At 36.4% G+C, this 21,586-nt stretch overlaps 1 protein-coding gene across 4 annotated transcripts in view; it reads right to left on the bottom strand.

The window, feature by feature from the left end:
- PCCA (propionyl-CoA carboxylase subunit alpha) overlaps positions 1 to 21,586 on the bottom strand; it is a 348,233-nt gene that overhangs the window by 307,006 nt on the left and 19,641 nt on the right. For 3 of the 4 annotated variants that reach the window (XM_036454630.2, XM_045588766.1, XM_045588767.1), the window contains exons 3-4: positions 15,543 to 15,590; positions 15,372 to 15,440 (exon numbers count right to left, since the gene is read on the bottom strand). In XM_036454630.2, the coding sequence (XP_036310523.1) occupies positions 15,372 to 15,440; positions 15,543 to 15,590 (117 nt within the window). Of the gene's footprint in view, positions 1 to 15,371; positions 15,441 to 15,542; positions 15,591 to 16,823; positions 16,938 to 21,586 lie in introns of those variants that run through there. The other variant, XM_036454634.2, reaches the window with a different exon arrangement.

Raw genomic sequence — 21,586 nt, 5'->3', positions numbered from 1 at the left:
TCCCACAGCTCTGACTCCCAAGTTGGGAGGGGAAAAGAGTTCCCAAGGCTGCAGTTTATAAAAGCTGCAGTTTTTATACGTGCCTCGTTATCCCCTCAGATTGGTCACTATTCCCCTTTGATTTGGTCCTATAGTAACTCCTGAGCTCAAGTCTCACATGAAGTATGTCAAGTTCCCCCCTTCTTTTCCCTTATTGTTCTCCTATTCCCTCTAGACTTTTCTTCCTCTTTCTTTGAATGAGGGGTTTCCTTCCCTTTATTCTGTAAATATGTACCTTTTGCTACTCTCAGCTCCCTTGTCTTATGGAAATATACTCTTTTGCAACTCTATAGCCCTGTGTTTTTTTCCATAAATCCCTTAATTTTAAAAAATTTCCTAAACTTGCCTATTTCACCCCTCAAAATTCCTTTCAACACTACTCGACATCAAGACCTACTATAAAACTGCAATGATCAAGATACGATGATATTGATGAAAGAACAAAAAGATCAATGAAAAAAAAATGAAGGGCCCAAAAATAGAGCTCCATAAGTGTAACCAATTGATCTTTCACTAGTAAGCAAAGGCAACACAATGACTCAAAGATAACCTTTTCAACAAACAATGCTGAAAAACACTGGACATCCACATGCAAAATACCATGAATCTAGACAAACTTTATACCCTTTTAAGAATTAGTTTACAATGGATTGAAGACCTAATTATAAAACACAAAACGATAGCCCTGGCTAGTGTGGCTCAGTTGGTTAAGTGTCACACCATAGACCAAAAGGCTCAATTCCCAGTCAGGACACATACCTAGGCTGCAGTTTGATTCCCAGTCAGGGCAAGTATGGGAGGCAAGAGATTGATGTATCTCTCTCACATCTATCTTTCTCTTTCTCTCTCTCCCTCCCTCTTTCCCTCCCTCCCCCACCCCTCTCTCTTGCTCTCCTTCTCTCTCTAAATCAATAAATATACATAAATAAAATACATACATACACACACAAAACTATTAAACTACAGAAGATAACAGAAGAAAACCTAGATGGCCTTGGGTATGGAAAGGACTTTTTAGATACAACATCAAAGTCACAATCCATGACAGAAATCATTGATAAACTAAATGTTATTAAAATTTTAAACTTCTGCTTTGGGAAAGACAACATCAAGAAATTCAGAAAACAAACCACAGCCTAGGAGAAAATATATGCAAAAGACACAACTGATAAAGGACTATTTTCCAAAATATACAAAGACCTCTTAAAATTCACCAAATAAAAAACAACTCGATAAGAAAAAATAGGCCAAAGACCTTAACAGATACATCACCAATGAAGACATACAAGTGGCAAAGAAGCATATGAAACGATGCCCCACATCATATGTGATCAGGGGCAATGCAAATTTAAATGAGATAACACTACACATCTATTAGTAGGGACAAAATCTAGAACAGTGACAGCACTAGCAAGGATGTGAAGCAATAGAAACTCTCGTTCAGTGCTGGCAGGAGTACAAAACAGTATAGCCACTTTTGAAGACAGTTTGGTGGTTTCTTACAAAACTAAACATACTCTTACACTATGATCCAGCAGGAACACTCCTTGGTTTTTCCTAAAGTAGTTGAAAACACATGTCCACATAGAAGCCTGCACAATGATGTTTAAAACAGCCTTATTTATCATTGCCAAAACTTGGAAGTAACCAAGATGTCCTTCAGTAGATGAATGGGATAACTGTGTCATTATATTTTTATCCAACCTACAGAATGTACAACACTAATGAAAACTATGGACTTTGAGTAATATGTGTCAATATAGTTCATCAATTGCAACAAATATACAATGATAGTGGATATTGATAATGGGGAGACCATGCATGTGTGGAGGCAGAAGGTAAATAAAAAAGTCTCTGTAGCTTCCTCTCAATTTTGCTGTGAACCCAAAAATGTATTGAGGAAAAATAAAAAATAAAACTTGTAGAGAAATTTTCTATTAAGAAAATTTACATGAAACTCTCCACAAATAGGATTCTGTAGTTTTTAAACAGCCCTCCCCTATGTAGAACATCCCAGCTGAGTTTCATCCATATAGCCTAGGGATCTATAACACTTAATTGGATAGTTCACGGAAATTACTTTGCTATATTTAATTATAAATTCTTTTGTACTAAGATATCTAATATCCATTTGGGGAATACATTATAGAGTTAGAAACTAAACTAATATATGATTAATTCACTGGAAGACTTGGAAGCCTCTAAGCAGTTGTTTACAAAAACAGACATTTTAAAATTATTTATTTGCTATTTTATCTGGACTTAACAGTTTCTCACATAGAAAGACAAGGGTCCTGCCCTTTTTTCCAAGCCTACATATTCTCCATTGAACAGACTCCACCCCCACTCTCGGACTGTGCTTTTTAATAAACATATTGAATGCACACATAGCTGAAGATTTCAATACTGGACTTATATCTGATGTATTTATCTGAATTGGAGCCTCTCTTCCTTAGGATAGGCTCCAACTAAAATGAGTATATCAGATATAAATCCACTACTGCCATCTTCCTTCTTCAGAGAGCTTTTTATCTTCCTGAAGATGTTTACTGGATTCCTCCCTTTGCTAGTCCTTTTTAGTAGTTGCTACTATAACCACTGAGAACAGCAGCAAAAGTTGTCCAGGTATGGTTGATGCATTGGCTAGAGCTAAAGATTGAGAGCTAGACAAGCTAAGCAGTGCTAATTCACAGATTAGGTACACAACCACTGGACTGGCTCAGGGCCTTTGCACATGCTGTCCCATCTGCCAAGCTGTCTACCTAGCTAAGAGCTAATTCTCATCTATCAGGTCTCAGCTTACGTTTTGCCACCTCAGAGAGAATTCCCCTGAGCACCTTATTAATGGAGAGTCACCCATTATTCTCTCTCAGCAACTAGTTTATTTCCTGCATAACACCACAATTATAATTACTTATTTATATGCTTTCTGATATCTGTCTCTACCACTAGACTGTAAATGCCATGAGAATAGGAATCATATCGCTCATCATCACTACTTTAATTCCATCAACTAACATAGAACCTGGCCCACAACAAAAACAAAATGATATATTCATAATATTTCATGATTTTGTTTTTAAATTAAATGTTCAGTATAAAAACACAGTTCTACCCTTGCTGGTTTGGCTCAGTGGATAGAGCATCGGCATGTGGACTGAAGCGCCTCAGGTTCAATTCTGGTCAAGGGCACATGCCCGGGTTGCGAGCTCTATCCCTAATGGGGGGCGTGCAGAAGGCAGCCGATTGATGATTCTCTCTCATCATTGATATTTCTCTCTCTTTCTCCCTCTCACTTCCTCTCTGAAATTAATAAAAATATTCTTTAAAAAACACACATACAAGTTCTTATTTAAAAAATACTAAGAAGGTCTTGGGATTTTATGAAGGAAATCTTTCACAAGTCACTTTCCATAGATTAAAAGAGGTTGGAATGTTTTTATTAAAGTTAAATAAGAAGGTACACGAACACCTATGTGAACAAAGTAACTCATACATGAAGATACTATTATAAATCCTTTTTTTCCTATCCAAATGTAATTTTTGCCTTGCTGCTAAATAAAGTCAGAGTCCTTCCTGACAGGAATGACTGGTTTACCTTTAACTCCAGGGGGCTAAAACTATCAGTCTTTTAAGAAGCTTTAAGGGGTTTTGACAATTTAAACTGCTGAGCTCACAGCACCTAAGGGAAGGTCTTGGTTGCAAGTTTTATTTGTGATGTGGCTGACCACTAATACTGACTCCATAGATAATGGATTTCAGTAACAACCACCCACAGGTTAACACATTGAGTAGTACCCATAACATTGCTTTAATTAAGTTAATACATGAAGGTCACAGTTTGGTAAAAAGTTTTATTAAATTTGGCAGTGCTTAGAATAATAAATAAAAAAAGAAATTGTGTGTTCATCTGTACAGTAACTCTATAAATTTTCCTATAGATATAATCCAGTTTGCTCATGGATTTATGCTGCATTTCAATTTATTTTCTAAAAAGGAATTCAATTTATTAGTTCCATTTCCCAAAAATATGTCCATTCCTAGCAATCCTAACTGATAGTTTCATGACATGTGGCTCTAACCATGCTGAGCACAGAATGGGTTTACCTAGCACAAAGAGACCACCCACTAGAGCAAAGATTTCCACCATCACCACACACACACCCACACCCATTTTGGAGCATTTTGATGGTGAAAAAGAGTAATGTTTTGATTTGTCTGTAGCTTCATGTGTTAAATATTAATGTCTTTCTGAAATATTGTAATTATATTTTCAATGGGAAAAATAAATATATATATTTTGTTTTTTAACCCAAACTTTTTTCACATAGTACAAAATAAGCCAAAGGAGTATTTCCAGCAAATATATAAAAGGGCAAAGCAAAATTTTTTAATGAATTGAAAAGCAAAGTTTCACTGTAAAGTGTTTAAAAAAAAGAAACTATACTTTAATACACACATCATAGCAGGGTTTATACATTTTTCTGTTTTTATATGTGTTAGTAATTTGAGGTTACTTTATTGAAAAGCGAAGAATAGTAACTGAATTTACACATAGTGAATTCAGCAATAATTGTATTTTTTTAAATACACAACCTGACAGGCACTATGGTAGATAATAATGAATCAGCATGGGAGCCATTTAATATACTTCTTGATTAACTCATTGCCTGTCCAGTTCACACACAGACATGCTTACATGTCATAATCGCCATAATTCCCATCATCCCCACTGCTAACACTCAAGTTCCTTGATTAGTGCACAACTCCCAGACGAGCCATTGCTAATGCTAAATAATTCTCTTCAGCCTCCTGCTACTATTCTGCAGGATCTCCAATTAAATATAATGTCCCTGATGAGCCATATTAATGTGAACAAATTCCTACCAGGAACCCTATCCTATTCCATTTTACCCAAAAATGTAGAGAGTAATTTAGCCAAGCCAAAGATAATCAAAACATTTTAAATTGATATAGTATAATGTTTCTGCAAAATGTTTTTCCAAAGGTAAAAACAAAAAAAGAATAGAAGAAAAAGAAATGTCTAAACATCTTAAATGCTTTCTTCTCTTTAACCGAAAATTTGATAGGTAGGTTCACAATCTTCTTAATCCAAAAAAGGTTACTAAAAGCTAAGTTTTATGAGAAAAGTAAGCAACAGCAAGCTTTAAAGCAAGTACACCATTTAAAACCTCTGTAATTACCTAATTACCAGAACTCGAAAGTCCAAAATCACATTAATGAAACCAATTCCTTCCTCTCCATTAAATGCAGTATTACAGTCACTATTAGAGGCTTTACCATGGAACTTTATGTTGCTGGTAAGGAAACTGCATATTGAACAATGACAGCTCTTAGTATTTTTTTCAAGAATAAATGAAGAATCCTACAGATTTCCTATTACAATCTAATGACTGAAAATGTTTCTGATGTAATTAAAAACAACTGGGGAATGTGGACCATGATGGCTATCTTAAAATATTCTGTACAAGTAAAAACCATTAAGAAAATGTTCCTTAAACACAGGTGCATAGGTCTGATTTTTTATTATCCCAAAAAAAAGTTTTACAAAGCCAACCCTACTTATTTATTCCCATTTAAGGAGCAATGAGTACATTAGCTGCAAACAAGTCCATTAATGGATTTTGTGGAATATTTTTTAAAAAATTAAGCCCTGACCGGTTTGGCTCAGTGGATAGAGCACCAACCTGTGGACTCAGGGGTCCCAGGTTCGATTCCAGTCAAGGATATATACCTTGGTTGCTGGCACATCCCCAATAGGGGGTGCTCAAGAGGCAGCTGGATCCATGTTTCTCTCCCATCAGTGTTTCTAGCTCTCTATCCCTATCCCTTCCTCTCTGTAAAAAATCAATAAAATATATTTTTTTAAATTAAGAACTTGAAATTCTTTCCAAATCGAAAAATATCCTGAAAATCAAATCATGTAAATGAGAAAATAAATACAAAAAGTTTTACTTTTAAATTGTTTTAATCTTTACACATATCTAGAATAAAACTGAAGGTTCTATCAAAGACATAACTAAATAAATATATATAAAGATGTATATATAAATACAAAAAGATATAAAGACTTTCTAACAACCCCATAAAATGTTGATAGGTTTTTCCCTAAGGTCTTTTATACCTCAGCCTACATTAATGTATTCCATCTCCATTTACCTGATCATTACCCTCCAGTTTGTTCAGCTGGAACCAACATACACTAATTACATAGACATCACCAAGTCCTATTTGTCCTCAGTATCTCCCCAGACAGCAGGGAAATATTATCAAGGGTAGGCATGCTAAGTGATGATTCCCCTCACCTTACTGTCAATCATCCCAGGGTGCTCACAGAAAACCCCACTAAATCTCATTACTGAATCCTAAGGCTAAGACTACAATACTCACTAAGAATCATACTTCAAACAGCAGGCTGCCTGGCTAAGATGTGAATCACAATGACTACTTCCCTGATTTGGGGTTTTGGTTTTAATATAATAAATATCAGGTATTTCTCATTTAAATCCAATGTTATTGTATACCAACAAAGCAACAAAATATTGTAAGTTCAATTTATTATAACTTCAATAATCAAAAGTTAAAGTACAAAATGAATTTATTCCATTTTAAAAAAACCAAAACCCTGCCCAGCCAGTATGTTATAATGGTTAGCGTTGACATATGAACCTGGAGGTCACTGTTTGACTTCCCATCAAAGCACATGTCTGGGTTGCAGGCTTGATCAATGGGGTGTGCAGAAGGCAGCCAATCAATTATTCTCTCTCATCATTGATGTTTGTACCTCTCTCTACCTCTCCCTTTCTATCAAAAATGAATAAAATATATTTTAAAAATAATCAAAACCCTAACTTACAGGTCTGACACAAATATAACAATATTTTGCTATTTCTTATGGAAAGATATAGTAGTCTTTTTATTTGAAAATGTAGATAAATATTGTAAAATTAAAGTTATTTAACATGCACTATGAGGAATACAGCAATCTAAATTCTCAAATTCTTTGTTCTGCTATTCACTAAACTAATGAAGTAGAACTCACCTTTCCATTTAGGAAGTTCTAGTCACTAAAAGCAAACACTCTCATTCGTTTTATTTCTTAACTTTTCTGGAACTACCCCAATCACAGATTAGTGGGATACAACCCTAGAATTCAATCCATTTCTTTTGCCTTCTAAGTCAATATTAACAAGACCCTCTTCAAAAAATTAATAAATTCTCCCAAATTAGTCCCTAATATCTAATGAATTTATTCCATAGACCTGACTCTTCCTACTCCAAAATTTTATGGAGTGGTGCCAATTATATCTGCTTTTATAAGGTACTAGAGGCCCATTGCAGGAAGATTCCTGCAAGAAAAGGGCTTCTAGCAGGCTTCCCTCCTGCCATAACCATCCTCTCGCCCTCTGCAATTTCCCTCCAGCAGCCATCCTGTGCTATCCCTTCCCTTCCACCGCTGCTGCCTTGTGCCTTCCCTCCCGCCACCACTGCCCCGCACTCTCCCCCCACACTTTCCCACCCACCGCCTCACTTTTTGCTTTCCCTCCCTCTTCCTTCTATGCTGCCTTTAGTCTTCACTCCCCATCTGTATATGCAAATTAACTTTCATATTTGTTTTGTTAATTTGCATACTCTCTCTCTGATTGGCTGGTGGGTGTAGCGGAGTGATGGTTAATTTGCATGTTTCTCTTTTATTAGTATAGATCCTAGATCCTATTTTAATATCTGTTCAATTTTCCTCAGAATTTTCTAGGCTACCCTTGTACATTTAGTCCTTTATCAATTCCTCCCACAAAAATTACATAATATATTAGAATTTAGTAAAAAATGTAGATTAATTTAGAAATAACTAGCACTTATAATGTTCAGTTTACCTATACCAATCAATAAGTCCTTAATTAAGCCCTACAAATTTCATTCTAAATTCATATCATAGAGAAGGATCCAAGATGGCGGCATAGGTAAACACCTAAACTGCTGCCTCGCACAATAATTTCAAAACTACAATTAAAAGTCAAAACATTCATCACCCAGAACCATAGGAAAGCTGGCTGAGGGGAAGTTATACAACTAGAAGGAAAGAGGAGAGAGCACTGAGACATGCACAAACACTGAAAAGCTGAGGTATGGAGACGCACGATCTGGGCTGGCGGTGGGCATTGCTTTCTTCAACCCGAAAGGAGACAAGTTCCCCATTACTCTGAAATCCAGTTTCTGGAGAGACACAGGGGACCCAAACTCCTACAAGGAGAAGCTGGATAGTCTGACATTGGGTCAGAAAGTGAGGGTGGCTTGCTTGCAAAGCTGCACACAGGAATAATTGTTTACTGTGCTGGGACACGGGGAGGCAGTCTGAGATGCAGAGACGGCAGACTGGCAGCCATTGCTGTTTGCCACACTCTATCCTAGTGATGCCCTGAAACCCCACCCCACACAACCTACAAACCCACCCAAGCTCCAAGCAATAGCTTTTGCATATGAATGGCCTGCCCCATCCCAGCTTAACGTACCAAACTTGCAGCCCGGGTCAGACAGCTCCAAAACCTCCAAACCCAAAGCAAAGAAAACTGTAGTTCTCACTGTAGCTCCTGCAGGGTGGCCTCAGACAGTAGCTGACCTGCACCCCACTGGAGATCCAGAAGCCAGTGTACCTAGTGGTCAGTGTGAGACACCAGATTTCAACTCCTCACATCCATAAATGACACATTCAAGAGGCAGACTCAGTGAACACCAAAGCCCTACTGAAACAAGTCTAGCATCATAAACGTGTCTGCAGTGCAGCAGTTCTTAAATTATAAACACAACAGGTCCTCACAGCCAATTGGCCTGGAGGTCAATTCTTCCCAGTGTACCAACAGCAATCAAGGCTTAACTATACCAAGACTGTGCCCACAAAGGGGTGTACCAAGAGTGTCCACTTCAGGTGATTGGGGAAGCTGAGCTTCTGGCCCCCATAGGACAGCTACCACACAAAGCTACTCCATCAATACAGGGAAGCAGCCAAAATGCGGAGACAAAGAAACATGTCACAAATGAAAGAAATGGAGGGAAGCAAATTACTGGATGACATAGAATTCAAAACCACATTTTTTTTTAAAATATATTTTATTGATTTTTTTACAGAGAGGAAGGGAGAGAGATAGCTAGAAACGTCAAAGAGAGAAACATCGACCAGCTGCCTCTTGCACACCCCCTACCGGGGATGTGCCCGCAACCAAGGTACATGCCCTTGACCAGAATCGAACCCGGGACCTATCAGTCCGCAGACCGACAATCTACCACTGAGCCAAACCGGTTTCGGCTCAAAACCACATTTATAAGGTTACTCAAGAATCTTCTAAAAATTGCTGAGAAACTTGATGAGACCTCCGAGGAACTTAGTGAGACCTTCAAGGACCTTAGTCAGAATGCCAAAAAAATGTAAAAGGACCAGCCAGAAATTAAGCATACACTGTCTGAAATAAAGAATATATAGAAACTCAAATGTAGATCAATGTACCCCAAGAATCAAACCAAACATCTGAAATATGAGGAAACAAAAAACACCCAACCAGAAAAACGAAAAGAAAAAAGAATCCAAAAATATGAAGATAGTGTAAGGAGCCTCTGGGACAACTTTAAGCATACCAACATCCCAATTTTGGGGGTGCCAAAAGAAAAGAGCAAAATATTGAAAACTTATTAGAACAAATAATGACAAAAAATTTTCCCTACCTGGTGAGAGAAATAGACTTACAAGTTCAGGAAACGCACAGAATCCCAAACGGAAGGAATCCAAAAAGGACCACACCAAGACACATCAAATTATGCCAAAAGCAAAAGACAAAGAAAGAATCTTGAAAGCAGCAAGAGAAAAACAGTTAGTTACCTACAAAAGAGTACCCTTACAGCTGATTTCTCAATAGAAACTATGCAGGCCAGAAGGGAGTGGCAAGAAATATTCAAAGTAATGAATAGCAAGAACCTACAACCAAGATTACTCTACCCAGCAAAGCTATCATTCAGAATTGAAGGTCAGATAAAGAGCTTCACAGATGAGAAAAAGCTAAAGGAGTTCATCACCACCAAATCAGGATTACATGAAATGCTGAAAGGTATTCTTTAAAAAGAGGAGGAAGAAGAAAAAGGTAAAGATAAAAATTATGAACAATAAAATGATATCAAATACATACCTACCAACAAGTGAATCTAAAAATCAAGTGAATAAAAAATCTGATGAACAGAATAAACTAGTGAATATAATAGAATCAGGGGCATAGAAATAGAGTAGACTGACAATTCTCAAGGGAAGGGGGTGTGAGGGGTGCAGGAAGAGATTGGACAAAAATCTTACACCTATGGATGAAGACAGCGCATGGGGTGGGGTAGGGAATCAGATGGAGGGGAGCTATGGAGGAAAAAAAAAGAGGAACATCTGCAGAAGCTGGTTTGGCTCAGTGATAGAGCGTCGGTCTGCGCACTGAAGGGTCCCAGGTTCAATTCCGGACAAGGGCACATACCTTGGTTGCGGGCACATCCCCAGTAGGGGGTGTGCAGAAGGCAGCTGGTCGATGTTTCTCTCTCATCGACGTTTCTAGCTCTCTATCTCTCTCCCTTTCTCTTTGTTAAAAATCAATAAAAAAAATTAAAAAAAAGGGAACATCTGTAATAATCTGATCAATAAAGATTTATTTTTACAAAAGAAATATGCATCAATAAATAAATAAATTCGTGTCATAAAGTATTTTGTTTTCTTTTCCATTCATTCTACAAGTTACATTTTTTTAAAGTTGCATTTTCTACTATGTTAACATATACAAAAAAGCTATAGATTTTTTTATATTTAACTACCTCAGGGATATTTCTTACTGTTTCTAAAGAGTTATTCCATTGACTACATAATTAGAAATCAATACATCCTTAATATTTATGCCTTTCTAGTCCACCACTTTGTAACTGCACTGCCTAACTGCATTACTGAACACTTCCAGAATGCTGGTAAATAACAGTGATAGTACGTGTATCAGTCTTCATCCTGACTTTCATGAGAATGCTTCCTATGAGATATAACCTCTTTGTTATGATAAGGCAGTATTCATCTAATTCTGTCTTACAAAGGATTTTAAAAGGAGATGTGAATTTCTTTTAAATGATATTTTATATATCTATCAAGATGATCATACAGTTTTCTCCACTAACCCATTAGAATATTCAATTTATAGTCTCTAATATTGAACTATATTGAAATGTCATGAATATATTCTGTATGGCTGCAGCACATTTAAGTAAATTATTTTTTTCTACTCCATATTAATTAATATTCTTCTGTCAATATATAATAGTCATTGTAATTTTATTTTTTTACTTACTTTCTTTGCCCGGATTTTTTAATTCTGAATTATTATACTGGCTTCATAAAAAAGAATGAAAATCTTGTTTTTCTTTCTATACGTCTAGAACAATTTAAACAGTATCAAAATGTCCTCCTTCCTGAAAATTGCAAAGAATTCTTATGAGAATTTCTTGGCCTGGACATTCTACTCCATTCCTTCTATAATAACTTAAGAGTCTCTTAATTAATGATTTCTTATTGTAGGCTCCTTCATGCACAGTTACAGGTCTATACGTAATTACTTGGCACCAATGTTGTAAACTGAGTCAAACAAAATAACTGCTTACCATTTTTAAAGGAATAAAAGCATGTTAAACTCCACTTTAAGATTGGATAGAACAACCCAAAGATCAGTAAGGAAATGGAAGACTTCAATATCCTAATTTAACAATCAGACCTAAAAGATATCTATAGAACACTCACCCAACAAAGGCAGAATAGAACATACATTCTCATTCACATGGTGCATTCTCCAGGATAAATCATAAAACTTAAAAACAGGCCATAAAGCAAACATCAAAAAACTTCAAAGGACAGGAATAATAGAAAACATGTTCTCCAACCAAAGCAGAAGAAAACTAGAAAGAAACTTGGGAAACTAGGAACACCCAGGAAAACAGACTATTGCCTAAGGAAGGGGCAGTGACTTAATTATAGGCTAAGAAGCATGTGCACTAGGACACTGGTCACTGGCACAGATTCAGATTGTACACACACACACCCACAAGGTTGTCCCCTATATTCCTCAAAAGAATTGGTAATTTTCTTAGGTATGATAGGTATTATAGATATGTAAGAGAATGTCCTTAATTCTGGGAAATAAATACTGAAATATTTGGAGGTGAAATGCCACAATGGCTGTAATTTACTTAGCATATAAGTTATAGACAATGTTATTTAGAAAAATCTTTAGGAAAAAAAAAGGGGTGGGGGAAGAGAAACTCTCTTACCCTTTGAGACAGCATACGGGACCTGAAGAGTATTATGCTAAATGACATAAGCCAATCAGAGAAAGACAATTATCATATGATCTCACTTATATGTGGTTCTAATGAACAAAACAAACTTACAAACAAAACAGACCCAGAGACATTGAAGCATGCAACTGACTGACATACTTCAGAGGGAAGGGTGAGCAGGGGTGGGGGAGGAGATGGGAGGTAGGAAGAGATGAACCAAAGAACTTATATGTATAAATTGCATAACCTATGGACATGACAACAGTGCAGTGAAAGCCTGGGGAGGCTGCGGAGTTGAGTGGAGTTCGAGTGGAGTGGAGTGGAGTGGAGGGGGTCCATGGGAGGAAAAAAAGGGGTTATCTTTAATACTTGCAACAATAAAGATACTTTTTTAAAAAAAGAAGAAAAGAAAATGTGTCAAAATGTTAACAATTGGTGAATCCACATTAAGGATATATGGGCATCCTTTGTAGTACTCTTCAAGTTTCATTATATTTAAACACTTAAGAATATAAATAAATGGCCAACATTATGAAAAGATAATCAATAGTGATGATGATTGTGAATAAGATGATTGGGGAGAAGGGAACCAAAAGAAAAAACTGCATAATCATCTTTAAAATCCAGCTTTTGTCTATTACACATTGTGTGCAAGTTACTTTTCTCTCCTTCATGTGACTTACCATTTAATATTGTAACTGTCAGACTTTTTCCCTACTTAACTGCTTAAAAATTAGTTGTTTTTAACATAAAATTAATAGCATTTAGAATAAACTATTGCAGTATTTTACCATCACAATAATATTTACAATACATTTTAATTTGTGAAATTAATATATAAAAGTATGTAAGATTTTTTACTCCAAGTTACATTTAAAATTCTCACCTCTGGAAAATAAACATTGAAATATTAGCAATGCATCTGTTCCTATTACTGACACTGATTAGATATAATGGTAACATTTTTTATCAGGAAACAAAATATACTGCTAGAGGAATTCACCTTTTCTACTTTCTTGAAACTGAAGCAAAAACCAAAGAGCCCATTTGGCCTATGGCTGAGGCTTAGATTAAACTTTGACCATCACAACCATCATTATTCTTCTTCTTTTCCTTATGGTATCATTCCAGAAACTAACTTAAAGTAGGTCATATTAGGAGGAACTTCTGATGGAGCATGAATTGCTTCCGTTGTGGATCTTGGCCAATCTTATTCTAAATTATGGAATTTAGAATGGCTAAATTTTTTAGTGGCTAAAGTTTTTAAAATATATAACTACCACATGAATGACAAAGACTTAGACCAATTGTTTTGCAGCTAGTTTTTTCAAAAGTTTGGAAAATAACCGTCTACCTCTACATCAAAATATAAAGCCACAAATGTAAGAATCAGGAAAGGCAGTCATGCTATTTGAGGCAAGAACTTACCGAAATTGATTATTCTACACTGCCAACTTTGAAATGTAAATATATATGGAAAAAATCAAAATATAAATAATGTTGCCCTAGTTGGTTTGGCTCAGTGGCTAGATAATTAGCGTGCAAACTGAAGGGTCCCAAGGTCCTGGGGCACATGACCAGATTGTAAGCTTGATCCCCAGTAGGGGAGTGCAAGAAGCAGGCTATCAATGATTCTCTCTCATCATTGATGTTTCTATCTCTCTCCTCCTCTCCCTTCCTCTCTGAAATCAATAAAAATATTTTTAAATAATTATATATATATATATATATATATATATATATATATATATATATATATATAATGTTTCCAATATATATATAATGTTATCCATCCCAGCAGTAACCTCCATGAGAATACAACCTAGAGAATTAGCTATATTGTGGTATAAAAAAATAAGGAAAAGGTTATTGTTACACTTGAAATAAAAACAGAACTTGTGGCCCTAGCCAGTTTGGCTCAGTGGACAGAGCATTCAGCCTGCAGACTGAAGGGCACATGCCTGGGTTTCGGGCTTGATCCCCAGTGGGGGCTGTGCAGGAAGCAGCCAATCAGTGATTCTCTCTCATCATTCATGTTTCTATCTCTTGCTCCTTCTCCCTTCCTCTCTGAAATCAATGAAGAAATACATTTTTTAAAAAGTAGTGTACAAAAATGAAAAACAATAACCTACATTAAAGTACAATTACTTATATTTCACTCCATAAAGTTCTAATAATTTACATTCATTTCCCATGGGATTTTTTTCTACTCATGGTTCATCACTGCTTAAAAAAATAAAAATAAGCCTGCTTGCTAAAAATCCTCAATAAAAGTATATATCATTTACTGCTTTATGCTATACTTTCTTTTGTTCACGTCCAGTTAGGATTAGCCTTCCTTTCCTTTATCAAAATTTCAGCTGAACACAGTAAAGCACTCAGGAAGGTTGAACAATGATAGGAGTCCCTTAGTGATACTGGAGTCAGGCTGTGGGGAAATGTGGTCTTGTAAGGCAGCACGGCATAGATAGTTCATTAATCTTTGAATCTAACTTCCTCATGCTTTACTTAAACCTATTAGGTGACCAGCAATCAGTCTAGATATTTCATTCTAGTAGGTTTTTAAAGCCTTGAAAAAAACAGTTAAGACAGGTTTTGCTTAAAAGAAGAGTACTTAAACAGAGGTGTGTGTGTGTGTGTGTGTGTGTGTGTACACACACTACCCTTTTCAGATCACAGGGGAGAAAGCTACATCTTTCACCTTTTTTCTATTTGACCCAAAATAAGGTTCTGATTCAAATAAAGCAGGCGTCTTCAAACTACGGCCCGCGGGCCACATGCGGCCCGCAGAGGAGTCTGATTCGGCCCGCCAGGTTTTTTGGGCAGTGAGCGCAGCCGAGGTGTTACAGTAAGAATTAGTTCATATAGTCCGGCCCTCCAACTCTCTGAGGGACCGTGATCTGGCCCCCACTTTAAAAATCAAACTTTTGAAATAAAGCATAAATATACAAACCCCTGAAATAAAGCATAAATATACTTACAGAGCTAGTATCAACATCACTGTGGATGGCGACCGTCTTAATGCCCATCTTCTTGCAAGTTTTAATAACCTATTTTAAAATATATCAATGTTATCTATTAACAAGTGATTCACATTTAAAGGGATTTAGTAATAATAAAAATTCACCGAGTAAAATTAAACTTCTACTCACCCTACATGCAATTTCTCCTCTATTAGCAACAAGAATTTTATCAAACGTCTGAAGAGAGAAAACACACATAAGAAGATATTGTTACTCTCACTTTGGGACCAGAAAACAAGTTTTTTCACAACTGGATATGATCTTAATAAACATTACTTCATAGAGTAGTACTAAATACTATATACATGTTCATTTACAACCAGGTTGTCACTGAACTCATCTGGTAGAATCTGGTTGTATAATTATTCTGTTAAAGAATCAGTTGACTAGGGACCAAGGGGACATTTATAAATTCTCTTGTCAAAAGATAACCTTTAAATGATATTACAAAATATGAAAAACCTTTAGACAAAATTATTTGACAACTTCATTTATTTTCTAAATCCAGGGCAATTCTAAGTGTCATGAATTATCAAGGGAAAGTCAGATATTCATATGCCATCTCTATTTATTTGGGGTGGAGAATTAAACAGTATTTTTAATAACACGGAATAGATACAAATTATGCTTATATCCAGAGATTCCAAGCAGGTTATGCTATTTGAATACAATATTAAGTTTGAATAGCCATCAAATTTTGAAGCAGCTGAGGCCACATAACATAAAGAGCTCAGCCAGCATGGCTCAGTGGATGAGTATCGACCTATGAACCAGGAAGTCACCATTCAATTCCCAGTCAGGGCACATGCTGGGGTTGCAAGCTCCTTCCCCAGAATGGGGCATGTAGGAGGCAGCCAACCAATGATTCTCTCTCATCAATGAAATCAATAAAAATATATTTTTCTAAAACAGGAAAAAATAGATGGATTTTGTACTTCCATTTCTAAATTCTAAATCCAGTTTTGCCACTAATTACCTATTTGACTTTAAGAAAGTATCTGCAGGTCTTGATTTCCACATATGTAAAATGATAGCTTTCTAATAGGACACCATTTAATAAAGTTCTCTTCCTACTCTAAAGTTGTACAAGCTAATCCTTTTAAAGAATTGCAAACACAATCACAAGTAATTTGAATGCAATACATTTATCACACTATCATTTCTGATTATTGTAAATTAAATGGAACTATACAAAAGTTTTAGTTATATTTCTAAAAGAAAATATAAAGTTATATATAATCTTAAAAGTACTCTTATGCAACTTAAAGCACTATTTTAACTCAATAGGGAGTGACAATTTCAAAATTGGAAAAGGTCTTCTAAGTCTTGGTTTAACATTATGTCACATGTAACTCATTCCACCAAACTGAGACAAGCTTCTCCTTAAAGATAGATAAGTAAACTCCCAACCTGATAGAAGCCTGAGTCTTTGAGAGCCTTGAGTAGATAGGCTCTTCAAATATCTTATCTCACCTCAGGCTTGAGGCTGTAAAATCACCTACTTTTCTATACCCAAATGGTGATGAATAAATCCCTGTAAACAGTAAACATATACTAAGAAAAAATTGTTTATATTCCTTGAATTGCATTTTAAATAATGTTAATTTTTACTACGTATTAAATATACTACGGCTGATAAAACAGCACAAACACTGGAAGTTACACAGTAAGCAACTGTTAAAGTAAACATAACAAATTATTACAACATTATTATTAAGGTGTATCCAAGAAGCAGAGTAATGGTTAAGAGCCAGTTTGGAGGTTAACTGCCCAGCACATATCTTCCTGTGTGTATTTTTCTGTGAGAATTCTTGAGCCCTATTTCCTGGCATGTGAAACAAACAACAGCATCTAGAGGTTTTAAAATGTAAGTCCGTCAGAGAAAAACAAGTATTACATGATCACATTCATAAGTAGAATATAAGTAACAAAATAAACTGATGAACGAGTGGAACCAGAAACTCGAAGCATGAACAGAGTGTGGAATCTCAGAGAGAAGGCAGGGGTGTGGGTGGGAGGTAATCAACCAAAGACCTTGTATTAATATATGCATAACCCATAGACACAGACAATAGGGTGGTGAAGGCCTGGGGGAAAAGAGGGAGAGGAGGACCTGGAGAGGGTCAATGGGAAGGAAAAGGGCACATAGATAACACTCTCAACAATAAATAAATAATTTTTTTTAAAGAATATTAATTGACACCCTCAAAGTGTTTGGAATAGTGCCTAGCACAATATATACTCAATAGGTGTTAGCTATAATTATTGTTATTACCCCTTTGAGCCACACACCAGAATCTTTAAGTGTGATCCTATCTAACAGGAAAAAATCAGTATCAAAACAAATATTTGGGCCGAAACCGGTTTGGCTCAGTGGATAGAGCGTCAGCTTGCAGACTGAAAGGTAAAGGCCCTAACCAGTTTGGCTTAGTGGATAAGAGTGTCAGCCTGCGGACTTAAGAGTCCTAGGTTCAGTTCCAGTCAAGAGCATGTGTCACCTTGGGGGTGTGCAGGAGGCAGCTGATCAATGTTTCTCTCTCATTGATGTTTCTAACTTTCTATCCCTTTTCCTCCTTCTCTGTAAAAAAATCAATAAAATATTTAAAAATATGTATTTTTGGCCGAAACCAGTTTGGCTCAGTGGATAGAGCGTCGGCCTGCGGACTCAAGGGTCCCGGGTTCAATTCCAGTCAGGGGCATGTACATTGGTTGCGGGCACATCTCCGGTGGGGGGTGTGCAGAAGGCAACTGGTCGATGATTCCCTCTCATCGATGTTTCTAACTCTCTATCCCTCTCCCTTCCTCTCTGTAAAAAATCAATAAAATATATTTTTTAAAAGGATATGAACAATATGTTTTAAAAATATATATGTATATTTGCACCTGACATCTTTTTTAGGGCTATGTGCAACTTAACTGGGCCACAGGGTGCCCAGAGTAAACATTATTTCTGGTTGTGTCTATGAGGGTGAAGATGTTTCCAGATGAGACTAACATGTGAACCAGTGGACTCAGTAAATTACATGCCTTCTCCAATGTGTGTGGTCATTATCCAATCTGCTGAGGGCCCGATAGAATACAAAGCAGAAAGAAAAATTCATTCTGCCTGCCTGATTGAGCCAGAACATCGGTCTTCTCCTACCATTGGCTGGGACTTACTGTACACCATCGGCTCCCCTGGTTCTCAGGCCTTTGAGCATCAACTAGAATTACACTGCCAGCTATCCCGGATCTCCAGCCTTCCTCATAGTATGAGCCAATAAATCTCCATCCATATCTCCTGCTGGTTCTGTTTCTCTGAGGAGACTTTATCAATCTAGGACTGCTGTTTTACCAATTAGTACACAAATTCAATAAAGATAATTATATCAATTAATCTTTTAAATAAATAACAGATGTATATGGTTCAGAATTTCAAAGTTAAAAAAAAAGAGGATATACTGTAGAAAGCCTAAGGTAACACTGAAAAATTACAAGTAATTTTTGGGTATTGCTCAAGCTCAAAATATAAAGCTAGGGTAAAAAGGTCAGAACATGAAGAAACTTAGTAGTATTTGCCACTTAAGGAACTGGGACTCTATTTGTGGAGAGCCACATAAAAGGCACTTTGAGGATACTCCAAGGAGTTGGGAGAGGAGGGAAGCCATTTAAATCAGGAACCTGAATACTTAAAGATGAAAGGGCTTTCAAATGTCATGAGCGACAGAGAAGGCTATTCCATAACTGTGCAAATTAATGTCATCTGGGAAAGAAATACTTTCGAAATTTCCTGAGGACTTTTTTAAAGTTATTTTCTATTAATTTGTTCTCTCTCCATGCCTCCTTCCTTCTTTCCCTTCTCTATGTTTAGATCGCCATTGCTAGGGTCTAAAACTACAAAGGATACTCACTGCATTCGGACACCAAGAGATAGGCTGACCCAACCCCTTCCATTGGGTACTTTTTGGAGGAATGATGGCAGAACTCCAGACATGGAGTTGCTCACCAAACACTTCTGAAAAGGGGTATAGCAAAGAGGGTAAATTCACCAGCTCAGGAAAAGAACAGGATTGAGTTTACACCAAGATTACACTTACTATTTATGAATTTTGAGCCTCAGTTTCCAAATGTACAAAATTAAGTTAAGAATACTATTAAGCAGCTGACATTTAGGGCACATGCATTCTATATGCCGGGTACTATGGCATATCCCTTTTGTGCACTATCTCAATTAAATCCTCATAATAGTCCTAGGAGGTCAGTTCTGATAAAATCCCCATTTTACAAATGAAAAGAAAAAAAACAAAAAGAAACAAAAAACTGAGACTTGATTTGGCCGAAGCACTTGCCTAAGTCACAGTTTAACTAGTAGTAAAGCCAGAGTTCATCTCCAGATATTCGTGTCAAAAACACACTGTGATGTGATATGATCAGAGTATTAGGCACAAGCTTTAAACACTATATTATTAATGCCAAAGATTGCATTTGTTATGGCAGGCACACCATAGTGTGTTCCACTAATTTAAGGCCTACTAAAACCTCCTGATCTTTTTCTAGTAAACTGTTAAGTTAAATCTTCCCTATCCTCATAAACATACATGTAACAAACTGACTTGTTAAACTCAAGTCAAAAATTAATCCTTTTAGTAATGATTAAATTTCACCTAGTTTAATTTTGACTTGATGTGAGTCTCTGATAAAATGCGGAGTAAGAAAATAGTCAATGGCAAGTTCAAATGAGAATCAGTTTATGTATTACCAGGCCGGCCGCAGGGGCTCAGTTGGTTGGACATCAAAGGTTTGTCAGTTCAATCCCCAGTTGGGGCATGTACAAAAAGCAACAGATCAAAATTTCTCTCTCCTATCAATGTTTTCCTCTCATTGGCACAGCAAAGGAGAAGGAAGGCAAAGATAGCAGACAACAGATCTGATTTCAGACATTTACAACAACATAGGGACCTGCTTAGTGGATCTCAAGAGAAGGGGCGATTCCCTCTTTAAATGTCCTAAACCAAGATCCTTATACAAAAGTATTCATTTCCTAGTAATTATCAATGGTTACAAATATGGTAGGCATTTTAGCTATTCTTGTAACCCTCACTATGAGGTTGTAGCAAAACTACTAGTAAGTATCAAACCAAAGTCTGCCACACATATAGACACTTACTAACAGACATAAACAATCTTAAAATGTGCTCAGGGAATGAGCACATTTCCTGGATAAGCTCTGGGAATGTGGATAAGCTCAGAGAAGTCTCAAGTTCCTGCACTTTATAATGCTCCAACAGCCTGCATGAAAACTTCACATAAGGCAAATGCATCAATATTCTTATTTGGCTAACCATATTGTCAGACTCAGAGCCATCAAGAATTCTCTAACCCAGTGACTGAACACAGAACCATTTCATCAAGCACAGGTTCTATCCTTAAAGGTCAAGAATGAAAGGCCAACTAGGTGGTTACTCTTCCAATTCAAGGGTTGAGAATTTCTATAATATATTAGCTAATTATATTATACCACTAACTTCATCAATGTGGGCCCATTTCTAACATGATTATCTAATGAGGAAGGCTATGAGTGTTTATAGAGAGATAGATGGCTGAACCACTTGTATTTCCCTCCCTCTGGAATGTGGCCTCTTGAATAAATACAAGCTAAGCAATCCTACAGTGTTCCTAATTAGGACAGCCATTACCTTTAGATGGGAATGCAACAGGTGTGCAGAAATGTACATACATACATGCACCCAAGGCATACTGTCTATGCTGAAGCGTTTCGTTTTTCTTTCTACTAATCTATAGATTTCATAATAGGGAGCTTATCAAAGCTAATTCATCTGGAACTATGCCATTCAATAAAGTAACCACTAACCACATGAGGTTACTAAGGACTTCAAATCTGGCTAATCAAATTGAGATTTGTGCCAGAAGTGTAGATTATACATTGGCTTTAGAAGTCTTGGTACACACACGTACACACACACACACACACACACACACACACACAAAATGCAAAGAATCTCATTGATACTATTTTTATCGATTATATGTCAAATAACATTTTAGACACTGAGTGAAAATATTACATTAATCTCACCTGTTTACATTTATTTTCTTAATGTGGCTATTAGAAAATTTAAAACTACATATGCCCTGCAACTTAGTCCACATTATATTTCTATTGAACTGTAATA

The sequence above is a fragment of the Pipistrellus kuhlii genome, unplaced genomic scaffold, assembly GCF_014108245.1.
Source record: "Pipistrellus kuhlii isolate mPipKuh1 unplaced genomic scaffold, mPipKuh1.p scaffold_m20_p_3, whole genome shotgun sequence".
NCBI lineage: Eukaryota > Metazoa > Chordata > Mammalia > Chiroptera > Vespertilionidae > Pipistrellus > Pipistrellus kuhlii.
Note: the sequence above shows the minus strand (reverse complement) of the source record. Positions and strands in the feature narration are given on the sequence as shown.